Consider the following 15,098-nt stretch of genomic DNA (forward strand, 5'->3'; position numbering starts at 1 on the left):
ATTCTGCTAGCTCCTGACCCACTCTCACAGTTATCGCTGGCCCACACTGAACTTGATCCAGACCCGGTCACTTCAACAGCATGGAGCTGCTGCAGTGATTCTACCCACTTGTTCTGTCCCGTCCCCCTCATTGGCCACTGACCTGTGGCAGCTTTCTGATGCTGCTACAATTTAGTTGCAACTCTAGCTTCTAGTAGCTCCCACATTAAAAAAAATTGGATTGGGAGGCACTGGAAACTACAATCCCCATGTGTTCAAACAGCAGTAAATGTACCTGAAAATGCTTGGGAGTATACAGGCCTTAAGGGTGAGCCCAGCAAGGCATCAGCACTCCCCACTGCCAGCACCTTCTTCTCAGGGGTCTCTCAATGGAAAGCTCCTTCAGGTACTCCAATATTCTCTTTATTATTGGTAAAAGAAAGCTTTTTCTTAGGCAGCTTGGGAGACCCAAGCTAATTCACAAATAGATATAGTTACAGGTAGGTTGCCATGTTGGTCTGCTGTAGTCAAAACAAAATTAAAAAATTCCTTCAAGCTCATACCAATGACAAACTTAGTTGGTCTCTAAGGTGCTACTGGAAGGAATTTTTTTATTTTGTTTCACAAATAGATACAGATATAGGTACATATTTAGAATTCTGGTTAAATTAGTCTGTGTTTTATTTTCTTTTTTCCAACTATTCTCCCTCAATTAATAAAAAAGGGTATTGCATTTGAACTTTAAGAAAGGAGAGAGAAAATGTTGGTGAAATTGTCGTGAGTGGGGCATAGGACAGTTGTTGTGTGTTTACCTTTCAAGATTGCTGTGGTGTTTTGTGAACGTGCTTTCTTCCATTCAGCAAGCCATCTCTCAAGTGGTTTGCATTCTTAAGCCTCCCCTTGTTGTCCATCATTCCTGAAAACACTATAATATTCTTGTATGGGAAGCTGCCTACCAGGTCTCTGACAGCTGTTGGTCTGTTTATTTTAAAAGTATTTACTTTTCAAGGACTCAGTGCAGAAAGATTATTTTTTATATATATTTTTAGGTTAAAGGAATTATTTTTCATGGGGGGGGGGGAATGGCAAGCTCACTTATCTCAGGTACTTGGGAGCCAGCCTCCCAGTTTCCCATGCTTCCATTAAAGCTCATGGGGAAAAGTTATAGCCTTCCATTGCCAATAAAAGACTGCTCCCATAGGGCTTTTCAGATCAGGAAGTACAGGCAGCCATGACAGGGGAGTGCTGGGGAAATGTTCAATGGAAAGAAAAATATACCCAACACCCTCAGTCACCAATAAAGTGTGCTCAACTCTGCAGAAAAATGGAGGCTACTTTCGTGTGGGAAGATAGCTTTAAAGAAATTGGGCGGCAGGTTTCAGCACAGTGCTAGTTTTATTGCTCTAGTAAACTTCCTTGAGCCTACAGAAGGAGTGGCTCGGTAGTGTTTTGTGGAGTGCAGCAAAATAAGCAGCAGTCTGGTGCTCTGACCCCAAACACAATTGGAATTACTTTCTCCTGCAATGTGTTCAGAATCAGAGTGTCAGCCATTGCCATCTGTAGTCTGTGGTTACCATTTTGTCTTCTTTGGAAGAAACCGCTCTCTCCGTAGTAAGCATGTAGGGTTCACCATAAGTTCTAAATTGATGTCTTTAAAACGAAAGGAGTACAGGAAAAGAACAAGTTTTTGAGCCACATTTTGTTTTCTTCTGCATTTAGACTCATGTCAAGACATTTTCAGTAACACACTTCATAGGTTATTGCTGCAATCAGGGAAAAATCACACATTGCGTTTAATAATAGTTTGACAACATGAGATGGGCAACTACACATGATGGGCTTATCACCTCCTATCTTGGATTTTTCCCTTATTGGGCAAGTGCCTGACAAGAGGCAATGATCTTTAATAACTTGATCATGCAATAACTAGTGGTAACAGTTTCACACGTTCAGGTTATCAAGTGATAGCTACAATTATCACATCAACAACATAACTTGTGTACTTGCCTGGCATTTGTCTTTCAAACCTTTTAATTTCTCTCAGTAAACAAATATTTCCTATATCTTAGGCTGCCGTCCCTAATTAGTTTGAGAATTACTCTTAGTTAAATGGACCTTCTCTAAAATAAGCAGTTGATTTGAAAATTAGCAGTGCCCTTCATTTTAAGCAGTTAAGGTTCTGTGCTTGCATATTTCTTGGAAATTACAATGAGGCCTTCCATTTGGCCTTTTGGTCTCCAAGCACTGTGAATTGAAACTCTATGCCATGGATAGGCAAACTAAGGCCCAGGGGCCGGATTCGGCCCAATCACCTTCTCAATCCAGCCCACAGATTGTCCAGGAATCAGCGTGTTTTTACATGAGTAGAATGTGTCCTTTTATTTAAAATGCATCTCTGGATTATTTGTGGGGCATAGGAATTCATTCATTCCCCCCCCCAAAAAAAAATATAGTCCAGTCCCCCACAAGGTCTGAGGGACAGTGGACCGGCCCCCTGCTGAAAAAGTTTGATGACCCCTCCTCTATGCTGTCACTTTTGTCTTATTGTAGGAATGCTCACTTACTATAAAACAAAAACAAAAACATACCATGCAATCTGAAACATGCCTACTCAGAAGTAAGCCCCATTGAGCTCAATGGGGCTTACTTCCAGGTAAGTGATTCTAAGACTGCAACTTTAGTGGTAACATTTTCTAGAATAAGGAATTTTTAAAATATTCTAAGTGTTTCAGTAGTTAAATGTTTCAAACTAAACAGCCTGCTAAATTTTCATACAACTATATATTTAAGCAAAAATGAGGCCAAAACAATATACTTTTGTACTGCTTTATGTCTTCTCCTAGTGATGTTTCCAGTTGAGGCCTAAATCAATATTTTTATTCACCCAAGCTTGGTGTATAAAATGTATACTGAATTCAAACAGGAATACCATAGAATAATCTAAATACATGGGCTAGGAACCTATCAAACATGTAAATCTCTCTTTTCCTCAATAGGACATATGTATACAGGATTAGTGATAGGCAACCCAATTTTATGAGTGTTTATTTTTGAGTGTTTAAAATTCACTTCATCACTTTAAATAAAAAAGACAAAAATACATTTCCAAAGTATATAATGCCTTTGTTTTAAATGGGTGAGTTTTAACCATATTTAACATCAAGTGCTAATATTTATTATATTTTGAGGTTTCTGCATCTTTAGGTCAGTGAAATATTGACTGTACAGATTGTATTTTTTATATATAAAAAAAGTTAGGAGCATTCTGATTCATTAAAAGGAAAAATAAAGCTTACCAATTAACCCCTGACAGGAGGTTCATTAGAAGCTTTGTAATCCCTTGCCAAGTCTTTTGTATAGCCAAACTAGTCTAATACGAAGGGTTTACAAAGCTTTAATCCAAACACGGGAGGAGGCCTTTAAGTAAGAACATTTGTTCAGTTTTAAGACTTCTTCCATTACTCTTCCTAACAGAGAGAGAGAGAGACTTACAGTTACAAACTGAGTACTAGCAGACAAGTCCACACACTAGGAAATTGCCAGTAGTAGGAAATAGTGTTGCTAATTGTCTGGTTTGTTGACTTATTTTCTGGAATGGATTAGAGTAGTTCATTACCTTTTGCATGGATTATTCAATGGAACAGCATATGACCGCTCCAGCCAATTTGGGTATACAAAGAATTTGCACAATTCCCCGGATCCACAGTCTTGGCTTTTGCCTTTGGTTTTTGTCAACCACATCCGCGTAACAGAGGGATCATAGGATGGGGGACTGTTTTCAGCCTGAGGACCACATTCCATTGTGGGCAACCTTTCAGGGACTACATGCCAATGGTATGTGGGACCAGGGGCAAAAGTGAGTGGGTGGAGCAGCAAATGTAAATTTTACCATTTTGTGGTAGACTAGTGTCTACACACAGAGAGACACACTCCTCACTCTCCTTCCAGGCAAAACAAAAGGCAATATTGTGGGTTCAAGGTTACATCCCAACCATGTGGAAGCACTCAAGGTCAGTGCACAGCAGGGCCAGTGCAAGCTGTAACTTGGGGAGAGAGGTGGCTTGAAGAAAGTTCCTAGGACCAGGCATAGAGAACAGGACAGCTGCATTTTGAAGTTCTCCACCCCTGGCATAACAGTTAAAGCAGAGCACTTTGATTTTGTCATGAAATTCTACTTAATATTGATCCAGAGTAGATTCCACTGTATAGTTAGCAGAGTAACAACTTAAACACATTGCAGGATTCCCAAAAAATAGACCAGAGGCAATTGTATTTCATCCAGCAAAGCTTTACAGTGGTACCTCGGGTTACATATGCTCCAGGTTACATACGCTTCAGGTTACAGACTCCGCTAACCCAGAAATAGTACCTCGGGTTAAGAACTTTGCTTCAGGATGAGAACAGTAATCGTGCTCCGGCGGCCCAGAGGCAGCAGGAGGCCCCATTAGCTAAAGTGGTGCTTCAGGTTAAGAACAGTTTCAGGTTAAGAACAGACCTCCGGAACGAATTAAGTGCTTGACCCGAGGTACCACTGACCTGCTACTGAAGGCAAATGAGAATAAAGGTCACAAATCCAATACATTCAGGATTGGCACTCTTCATAAGAAATCCAGTTGCAGCAGACTTAACCTAAACTTACAATAACATAGTAAGTCTAAACCTTAACACTAAGCATACTATGTACAGATTCAGGTAGGTAGTCGTGTTGGTCTGACGCAGTCAAAATATATAAAAAAACTAAAAAAATTGTCCAGTAGCACCTTAGAGACCAACTAAGTTTGTTCTTGGTATAAGCTTTCAGAAGTGTACCTGCACACGAAAGCTTATACCAAGAACAAACTTAGTTGTCTCTAAGGTGCTACTGGAAAATTTTATATATATATTTCATACTATGTACAGAATGCCACACCAGAAGGAAAAGAGATAGAAAGTGGCTCTTTCTATCCCTACTTTTATAGTCAGCATGACCATGACTGAAAGAGATAACAGAACCAGTTTAAACCAACTATACTCAGCTTCTCTGAGGGAATAACCCAGACATCAGGAACCTTCTGCTTATCTCTTTCATACAAAGAAGCTTCCAGGACCCTCTTGAATTAAGTAGAATAGGAAAGTTCTCTACACATCAGATCAATACTTTCTACGCTAAGAAATGCAAACTGACAGATTTAAGGCAACTTGTGCTTAACTGCTTTGCACATGGGTGGGAGTTTCACAGCAACGCATTACTTGCTGAGGTAAAATAATTAATTTGGTACTACTAGGCGTTGTTCAAAGAACTGCATTCTGCACGTAGGAAGAACTCTGCTTATTTCACTGCTTTCAAAAGAAGCACAGACACTTCCACAGGAGAAAAACCTCGCTCCTCCTTGCGTTTGTACTTCCTCACACTGCATTGTTCACACTTTTGATCCTAATAGCTGAAAGCAAGTAGGCCAGGATCTAAACTGGTGTGAATCCCACTCACACACAAGCTGCGCCCTTTCAAGCAGCCCACCCCATAATGGGGACCCTATCGCTTTAAATGAGTTCTGCCAAGTACAATACATCACATGAGACTGGAAGGGGGCTGGTGGGTAGCAGAATGATTTGGCAGCAGAGAATGAAGCTGTTTTTGCTTGTTGCCCAAATCATATGGGCTCACCTGTGAAGAGCAGTTGCCACCCTGCAGACCTGATCCAGAGGTGGCTTACAGATATGGGCCTCAGATGATGACCTCAGGTTAGGAGCAGGTTCACATGGGGAAAGGCAGTCTCGTAGTATGGAGAAATATATGATACAGTGGTACCTCAGGTTATGTATGCTTCAGGTTACATACGCTTCAGGTTACAGACTCCACTAACCCAGAAATAGTTAGGTAAGAACAGTTTCAGGTTAAGTACGGACCTCCGGAACGACTTAAGTACTTAACCTGAGGTACCACTGTATTCAGAGATTTTCCTCCCACACGAGTTACGTAGTGGCAACACAATTTACTGCTTTCGCCCTGTGCCTTTATTGAGGCTGCAGTGAATACTATCCAAGAATTTCAACCCAGCAGAGGTGCCCAGTGTGGGGCAAAATGCCACACTCACACAAGGGAGGTGTACATGGAACTAGCAGCGACCTTGAAGTGAATGGGGGTACTCCAGAGATGGCGACCCTGTGACCCTCCAGGTATCATATGTGGCGTTGGAAGGGACCCCCAGAGTCATCTAGTCCAACCCCCTGCAATGCAGGAATATAACTGGAATTATAATCCCTGTCATTGTTAGCCACTAGCTGTGCTGTCTGGGGCTGATGGAAGCTGGAGTCCAATTATATTTAAAGGACCACAGGTTCCCCACCCCCAAAAAAACACAGATGCTATTCAGGCTCTCTGGTACCACTGATTTCAGGTAATCCGAGTCTGGAAACCCAATATTCAAATACTCTTATTTATTTGTATAATTGTTTTGACTCTAATGTGATGGATTACAGTGCTGATGATTCATAAAAGTCATGAGGTAAAATGCAACTTATTCATAGCTTTTCTCCTCCAGGCCTGATGGAATAGGAACGGTAACAGTAGAAGAAAAAGAGCGGTTTGAAGAAATCAAAGAGAGGCTGCGGTTGTTATTGGAAAATCAAATCACACATTTTAGGTAATGACTGATGTTTCACCTTCCAGACAAAGAGCCAACTTGCTGCGTTTCAGATGCTGCAGTGATGATTACTTGCATAAACAGCAGGAACTTTTAAAGTGATTTTAGTGTACTATATGTTAGCATATAGATGGCACTGACAGTTCAGTCATAGAGATGTTACACAGAAAATGTAAAATGGAATTATGTGTGCATTTTCGCCATGAAAGGTTTAGAATAGAAGTCTACAGTGGAATGTCTCCATGTTATAAACAATTGCCTTTTTCTGTTTTTATCTTGTCAGTACTTATTAACTAAAAGCAGCCAGAAGATTGGGGTTTTGATTTTTATAAAGTAATGCTATTCCAGTTTCAAAACCAAAATAGCAATTTCTTCCTCTCCCTGCCCTTCCCTCCCCTCCCTCCTGCCCGCCTTGTTTTCCTTATTCACTTTGAAACACACAAGCGGGGAGTGACTGGGACCTGCAGTATGGGTGTAAATCATTTGTTAGCTTTTAAAACATTTTGCACGTATCCAAAAATGCTATGTATTTACCCTAGGTATTGCTTTCCATTCGGCCGACCAGAAGGTGCTTTAAAAGCCACACTATCGCTCCTGGAAAGGGTAAGCGTATGGGTCCTGAAAGGTTGGTTTTTTAAAAAAAAATCCAGTTCTCATATTTGGCTCTTTTAATTCAGCGGAATTTATATTGACTTCGATTATATATTTGGAGTCTGGATGCCATTTTCCTTCCAGTCATATTGGAAATGAGTGGGTGAAGGGGCTTTTCAATCTCCTGGCATGCTTGAGTGTGTTGCTTCATTTGAGCAGCATTCTTCAGTACACCTGCGCTCTACTTGGGACACACCGTGGTCCAGATTTCATGGGTGGGTTTGGTTCATAGCTGTCAACATTCCCCCTTTTTTTAAGGGAAATTCCCTGATTCCGAATAGGATTCCTCGCAAGAAAAGGGAAAAGTTGACAGCTATGGTTTGGTTGGGCTGGGTTACCCCTTGGCCTCTCCTGACTCTATGAACAACAGTAGCTTAAAGCTTCGTAGTACACGTGGATATTTTATAACACCTAGAATTCTAATTGCAATTTTCCGTGCCATAAAGTCATCATTTTATCCTGCTAGCAGAAAAACCTGAACTCTTATTGAACTCGGCTCTAATTGAACAAGTACTTTAGGGCTGGTGCAATTAATCCGTACATCTAATAATAATGAACCTTGTGAACCGATCGTTTTATCTTAACATCTAATGCACAGGTAGCCTAAATATAGTGCCATCCAGATGTTGCTGGATTTCCACTCGTAGCAGCCCACTTCCTCACACTCTCTTTCAAAACGCAAAAAACCTAGAACCATGGGCCAGGGTGATCAGGTTCAATAGTTCCCAAGATGCAATGGTCAATGCTGTGGCTACCTGTGTTCTAACCAGTAGAGGGAGACAAAGGGCACTGTGAACCCTTTGAAATCTTTTAGGTGGGTGAAATGGAAAACAAAAGCAGTTAATTTCAAGATGACACAACAAATTAGTGTTTCTTATATCAAGGTTTTGATGAAAGACATAGTTACTCCAGTCCCTCAAGAGGAGGTAAAGACCGTCATCCGTAAATGCTTAGAGCAAGCTGCATTGACTAACTATACACGGCTCTCAGAGTATGCCAAAATTGAAGGTAAGGCGATTTTGCTACTAAAATTAACACTGGTTTCCTGTTTCAGTGAGACGACTAAGCTGCTTTTTTAAAAAAAGAAGAAAAAGAAAATAAATAAAATCAAAATATGCCATAGCTTGCAGGATAAATAAGGCTAGGGTAAAATCTTCCTCTCTTTTTTTAAGAGCATGAAATGGTACACAGGGTAATTACTTTGCCGGAGAGTAAGCATGTTTGGTCATTTGTACAATATTCATATGTGTTGTTTTGTTTTCCTAGAAAACAACCATTGAGATCAACATAGTATGTCATGTTTTGTAACTGGAATGGGAAACACAGCCAATTGCTTGTGACAGTGGAGTTCATGAAACAATGGAAATATCAAAAATTAAATATTTTTAACTGTGCACACTCATTTGTAAGCCAGCTTAGGATGTCTATTTATTTATTTTTCCTGGGTAATGTTTTGCCACCTCCTCTTTTATGCATAGCAGATCTTGTCAAATCAGTTGGCCCTGCACTTGCATCAGATTTCATTCTTGTCACTCTAAATTCGCCACAGCTGATATTATTGACCTTTTACGTTAGGGAAGAATAACAACTAGTGACCAGAGACACATGTAGCTATCAAAAAGACATTTTTAAACCTGCTTGAAGATATGCTTTTGGCAGGAATTCTATACATGCAGATAGATCTTTGCACATTAATCAGTTTTCATTGTTACCTTTTTGGCTGCTGTACAGTAATTTGAAACTCCTACACAACACGACAAATGCCTTGCTGTTAGATGTTTAAATTGAATTATGTGCTGTGGATTTGGGATTCTTGTCATGTGTGAGCCATGAAGCTTTGCTAAATAAAGCAATGTTCTCGTTTGCTTCGAATAATAATGCTAGAGGAAACAATATCACCGTTCAATTATTTTTTCTCTTTCCATAGTCCTTGCTGGTCATAAGGACTGGATTATTGTGATATGCCCCATATTTCCAGGGTCTGTAGATTATACACCTCCTCTCTTTTTCAATGTCCCCCCTCCCCACGTTGACAATGCAAATTGTGTACCAGTGGTAATGAATTCATTGTTATGCATCCAGTGAGAAACGCTTAAGAATTGGGCACTAAAAGGATGTTTATCAACTCTTGACTTGGTAATGAGCGATGAAAATAGAGAAGGAACGCAGGTCTCTTGAGCGCTGTGCTATCAAGCAATTTATCAAAGCACTCGACTTCACAGAATGGTTTTAATTGGTGAACTCTGTTAAAAAATTCAATGTTTAAATATGCTGCACGAGGACATGGGAGAACTCCAGTTCAGAGGCAGTTTTGGGGTTGTTGTTGTTGTGATTTTCCTTTTGAATGGACACTCCACTCCCAAGGTCTCTGTGTAACGCTCACTAACTCTGTCGGTAAGCTTTGCTCTCTTCTTTCAGATATATCTATGCAAAAACAAACTTTATGATCTGTAAGTAAAAATGCATTCATTTCCCAAAACGTAGAACAGTTAGCGTGTACTTTCCTTTGGTGCCTCAATTCTTCTTGGTTGTCTTTAATTACCTTGCCCTCTTTTTTGGCACTGTGACTTTTAGGTCTGGGAAACTTTGAAGCAACAAACTTTTTTATTATTTGTTTTGTTTTCCTGTTTTGTTTTGAATTCCAGCTATTGTTTTCGGAGAAGTACTTCATCCCACACTACCTGCTCTCTTCTGCTTCTCTCCTTCCTTGTTCGTGGTTGGTTCAGCCACTTTTCTATGCTGCCTCTATAAAAAGTGGTTGCATCAGTTTCAGAGCATGCTGGGATTGTTAATTCAAAACAACCCAACATCCGCAAGCTGCATGCTTCAGGTTTTCTCTCATGAGCATAGTCCGCTCACTCTGAGTTCCTCTTCGCTTTTTTCTGCTCCTTTTTTTTTAAACTTAAAAACAATCATTGTTTGACCATTTCTGCAGCGGAGTCTACGATTTGGAAACCAAATGCCTCCTTCGAGGTCTAACTAGCCTGAGTGCATTAAAATTAAGATAAGAAACAATTTCACAGCAATGCTGCTTGAGGCTATGTTTATGAAGAAATACCTGTGAAAGCCTTAGATACTGAAGGCTAAACTCCTTAGTATCTTGGAGCCTTAAATCAATCAAATTCTATTTCCTTCTATTCATGACGTTCTGATCATTATATTCCTGCAAACAATTCAGAACAAACCTTTAGAATCATGGTCACAATCTCTTTTGTGACTCATGAGCATGCTGAATGGTTAATCCAGTAAACCTCCAATTTTAAATCTTTTTTTTTTAATTATTATTATTTTTTCCTGTGTGTATCCCAAAATACTCTACAGCTACTTTCCTTTTGAGCTAATGTAAAGTTTTCCTCTGACCTATGACCTATAACCTCTTTACCTCTGACCTAAGCCTCTTGCATGCCCAAATCCTCTTTTATAGGGAAAAAGAGAGAAATGTATGAGCATCCTGTCTTCTGCTTGGCCTCTCAAGTGATGGATTTAACCATTCGTGAGTACCTTCCGCCCTCCTCTCCATACCGTCTTCACTCTTTTCTGTTTTCATTACTTCAGTACAATCCAGAGCCAAACCAACTCACTTTCCTTGCTTCAAGTCTTTTAGCATTGGCTTTGTCTGTTGCTTCTGTCTGTGAAAGTCCCAGTGTGAGAAGTCCAGTCACTTTTTATCAGCCTAAAAAAAAGAGAGAAAAGAAAAAGGTTAGAAAAAAAATCAGCTGTTTTTGTTTGTGACGAACTCCAATTTGTCTGTAAGTTTTTTCAGTTCTTCTTTCTGTCTGTGACCTGAATGCATTTTTACTTTGCTTCTGTGTAACCCCAATTTGTAAACACTTGTCACTGGTACACAATCAAAAGACAGCAACTACATGGGGGAGCAATGAGCTAGAGGTCAGAAAAAAAAGACATTGGGAAAGAGTCATCTCTATCTTTCCCTAACGTGTATGTGTTTCAAAAGTTCTTTACAATCTGTGCATACGACCGCAGAAAAATGTCTTCCCTGTACATTAGATCTTCCACGTCTCTTGTCTGTTTTCTCTCAAACAGAGTGCTATCCAAGGTTCTTTTTTCCTGAATATTCCTCTATAGAGAGCTCTGAATAGGACAAATTGTGTATATTCGTTTTACCAGTCTAATAGCCAGTATGCGTGCTCAGAGCTTAAACCACCTAAACACCAGTTTTTCTTTGTACAACATAACATTTTATCTTGGCAAAGCAAGTCGTTTTTGATGATTGCCCATGCTTCTGGGTGGTGGGAAAGATTTGGGCAACTTTTTTTCTTTTTGAATGTCATATATCACACATAACTGGGGGGCATTTTGATCCACTTGCTCATTAATCCTGCATATCTGTTCTTGTTTCTCTCTCTTTTCTCCTTGTTGCTTTCTCTCTCTTTCATATAGAGAATCAAAAGGATGCAGGTGAACAAATGTATATTATACATTGCTAGGATTGTTGAGTTTTTATTGATCTTTGTTTTCCTTTCCGTAGCTCCTTAAGATATGTACTCCTTTATAGAGAGAAGTTGGAGTTGCAGTAATACTTAAGGAGTTAATTTGTGCTGTCTTAATTCCTGTAATGAGTGTTCTCCTTCTCCCCTAAGTAGATCTAGTAGAACAGAAATTCAGTGCCATCTTACTAGGAGACGAGACACAGTTTAATCAAGAAAAAAGTTTACAAAAACAACCCTCAACGTACATTTTAGAACTCAGTACTATTAGCAATCTGGCGTTCTGTTCAAACCACTGTTTGATACCTAAACTTAATCTCATTTTTGTTTTCCATATATTCTGTTCAATACCCTATTGGGGTTGAATTGTTTTCCTGTTAATGTGTAACTAACAATACAGTCGGAGAGAAGTCATGTTTCTTGTATTATTATTTTTTGTTTGTAATGTGGTGATGTAATGAAACAAGAATACAGTTCAGATTAAAAAAAACTTTGAAAAATAATTCAGTAAAAATTCGTCAGAGATGCCACCTTTTTCATGACTTCTGGATATAAAAAAATATTCATTTGAAATTTCGTAAGATCTGAACTGTTAATTTAATTTATTTTTCTTTATTTTTCTTGAGTCCTTCGTTTATGTTCTGTGGAAGCAGATTGTCTGGATTTTGAAGTGTTTTTAGAGAGAGAAAATATTTCTGCAATGCATAATTTTGTTGCAAATTCTACCTTGGATTGCATCAGGGTGATCTTTGAGAGACGCGACCACAAAGTGGCTCAGTATCTCATTTTTTCATACAATAATTCCACTTACACCAGAATGAACTATACTAAAATACTAGGAAATCTCTTCTTTTAGTTGAACAGTTTGTCGTCCCCTAAGGAAAGCTCACAACAAATAACTAAAACTGCCTACCCTTCCCTTTGCATAAACAATATTATTAGGTAATCATTTTGTCACAATATCAAGGGCATCCAGTTATCTTGATTTATACAGAATTTAAACAGATATTTATGACTAATGGTGGCTCTGACAAGGACAGGCAGCCTTACATGCATCAACTTGATGCATCCATAAAGTACAATTGAGGCTGCATCTGCATCAGGCATCAATGTACATTAGCAAAATGAGACAATCACGAGGGAATAGTACCCATGCCACATGTATATTGTGACCGTCCAGAATTATGGAGTGGATCTGAACATGTCTAGTGAACATGGTTCACTGGTCCATCTCTATATTTTTGAATATTCACCAGACATGTAAGGGATTGTCACTGTCAACAGTCTAAGTAACATAGTCTAGGTAACGTGCTAGGTAACATAGTCTCCATATTTTGGTTATTCAGCGTATCTTATGTGCAGGTTATAGCTGTGGATTAGCCATCTTTGAGCTACACTAACAACCTTGCAGTTACATTTTTCTGGCATTCTATATATTTCCCCCCACTTGATTAAAAATGGGTCCGGATTGCATCCATTGTGTCCATGTTTCAAACTGAACTGTGTTTTGCTTGCTTTCTGGTTCAGAAAGTATCATGATGCGGTACACCTCAAATTGACACCAAAGGAACATGGTGGGTATTCAAACCACAACCACATGAAAGTCACTCTAAAGTCAATTGGTGACATCCATTGTTGTCCACCGAGCTGCAATACAGATTTATTATTTCACAATGGAACTTTCCCTTCCTCTCCTCCCCAATGTGCCTCCTTTGTACTCCTAGTAATCTGTTCCAGAAGATCCCCCACCCTCCAGAGTATATTTTGGGGACCTGCAAAGCGGATGAGAAGTGGGGGAAGTACAATCCTGTGAGCAGAAATATTCTCACGTGATGTAGAACATCACTCAGTAGAAGAATTCAAGCTCCAATGAATTCTAGCATATCATAAAACATAATGCAAAAGATTCATTTATATTTGCACATGGAATTTTAAAATACATTGTCTGTTTAGAAAATAATAATTGCAGCAACCTTTAGGTACATTTCTATAGGTACAGTTCTGCACAGATATCTGAATAACTTCAATACTAAAGGGTCCTGCTCACTAATTTTCACTGTGTTTATCTTACTCTGCTAGAGAAGCATAATATGACATGCCAAAGTTAGGTAGATTTTAAGAGTGTTCTTAGTGATACTTCTTGATTTGCTGTAAGTGGCTTAAGGCAATTCATACCATATTACAGCTTATAAAACAGAGCATTCCTTGTACATGTATAGTCCTAATGTGATTTGGTAAAAGAATATATTTTGTTTAGAGTAGTCAGAAGGTGTTGATTAGCTGCAAAAGACAACCTGCATGTTAAATGGAGTAGGCAATGAAAGTAAGAACAATGGAACAGATATTGAAACCAAAATGTTGTTATTTGATCATGTAACTAGTAAAGCGCAGTCAACCCATAACAGCCTTGCATTTTGCAAACAAAGAGATGGTTATTGCCAGTTCTAACACAAAGTTGTGAAATATCTTTAAACCCTTTAGAAGGCAAACAAAATCTACTTCTGCATCGTTAAAGTGTTGAGTAGTGGCCAGACTACATGCAACTGAAGCCCCACGTGAGGGAAAAAGTGGATTCTTTCATATCAGAGGAATTCTCCATAGGAGCAAAGGAGGCTGACTTGTCCTGGGACAAGACTATTTCTTTCTCTAGCACCCTCTCCATGATTTTAGGCAGAGGTCTTTCCAGTCACCTGTTATCTGATCCTTTTCACTGAGGGTGGCAGGATTTGAAACCCCAGGACAATCTCCATTCAACCCTCCTGCCATTTTAAAAAAAATCCCATAGAAATTTAAGAGGGACATGCATGGATTCTGCTTTCATGCTGTCGGTCAATCTCAGCAGCATAGAGCAGCATGCAGATCCGGGTCCACATCCAGCCAGGGATGGAAATTAAGCTGAAAGGAAGCCTGAGCCTGTTACTGGTCAACAAATATACATTTGCACAGGGCAGACAGAGGTGTCCTCAGCCTCCTCCATCATCCCGTCTCCATTTAGGGCGAGTATGAGAACCAGTGGCCAGTTGTTGCAGCTGGAGAACTGTTTCAGCAGCCAACCCTGCCTATGTTCTCCCAACCATTACTTTCCTATCCAAGGAATCTCTAGCAATGAAAGAGTGGAAGTAAGGGTATGAAACACTTTGAAGTTGAATAGAAGGAGTATATAGCTACAGAGTTCTCCAGAAAGCATCTGGGATTGTTCTACACTAGCAGCTGGGTATGCTGCAATGCTACAGCTAATAGTGAAGCTGTTGCATCTCTAATATGCTGAAGGAACCTGAAGGCTTGGGTTCTAGGAAGCCATCAGAAACAGAAAGCACCGAGAGCCTAAAGGGAGCTAATGTTTCCCTGCTTTTTCTCTCTTATAAGTCACAGGCAAACTTATAAGACGCCTTCTCTT

At 39.6% G+C, this 15,098-nt stretch overlaps 1 protein-coding gene across 22 annotated transcripts in view; it reads left to right on the forward strand.

The window, feature by feature from the left end:
• The window catches only part of CADPS (calcium dependent secretion activator), a 340,568-nt gene that overhangs the window by 215,854 nt on the left and 109,616 nt on the right, over positions 1-15,098 (forward strand). For 7 of the 22 annotated variants that reach the window (XM_053378323.1, XM_053378331.1, XM_053378337.1 and 4 more), the window contains 3 exons: positions 6,501-6,602; positions 7,142-7,205; positions 8,138-8,261. In XM_053378323.1, coding sequence (XP_053234298.1) covers positions 6,501-6,602; positions 7,142-7,205; positions 8,138-8,261 — 290 coding nt within the window. Of the gene's footprint in view, positions 1-6,500; positions 6,603-7,141; positions 7,206-8,137; positions 8,262-10,677; positions 10,747-11,654; positions 11,673-15,098 lie in introns of all 22 variants that reach the window. The other 15 variants (XM_053378320.1, XM_053378321.1, XM_053378327.1 and 12 more) reach the window with 3 other exon arrangements.

The sequence above is a fragment of the Podarcis raffonei genome, chromosome 2 (genome assembly GCF_027172205.1).
Source record: "Podarcis raffonei isolate rPodRaf1 chromosome 2, rPodRaf1.pri, whole genome shotgun sequence".
Taxonomy (NCBI): domain Eukaryota; kingdom Metazoa; phylum Chordata; class Lepidosauria; order Squamata; family Lacertidae; genus Podarcis; species Podarcis raffonei.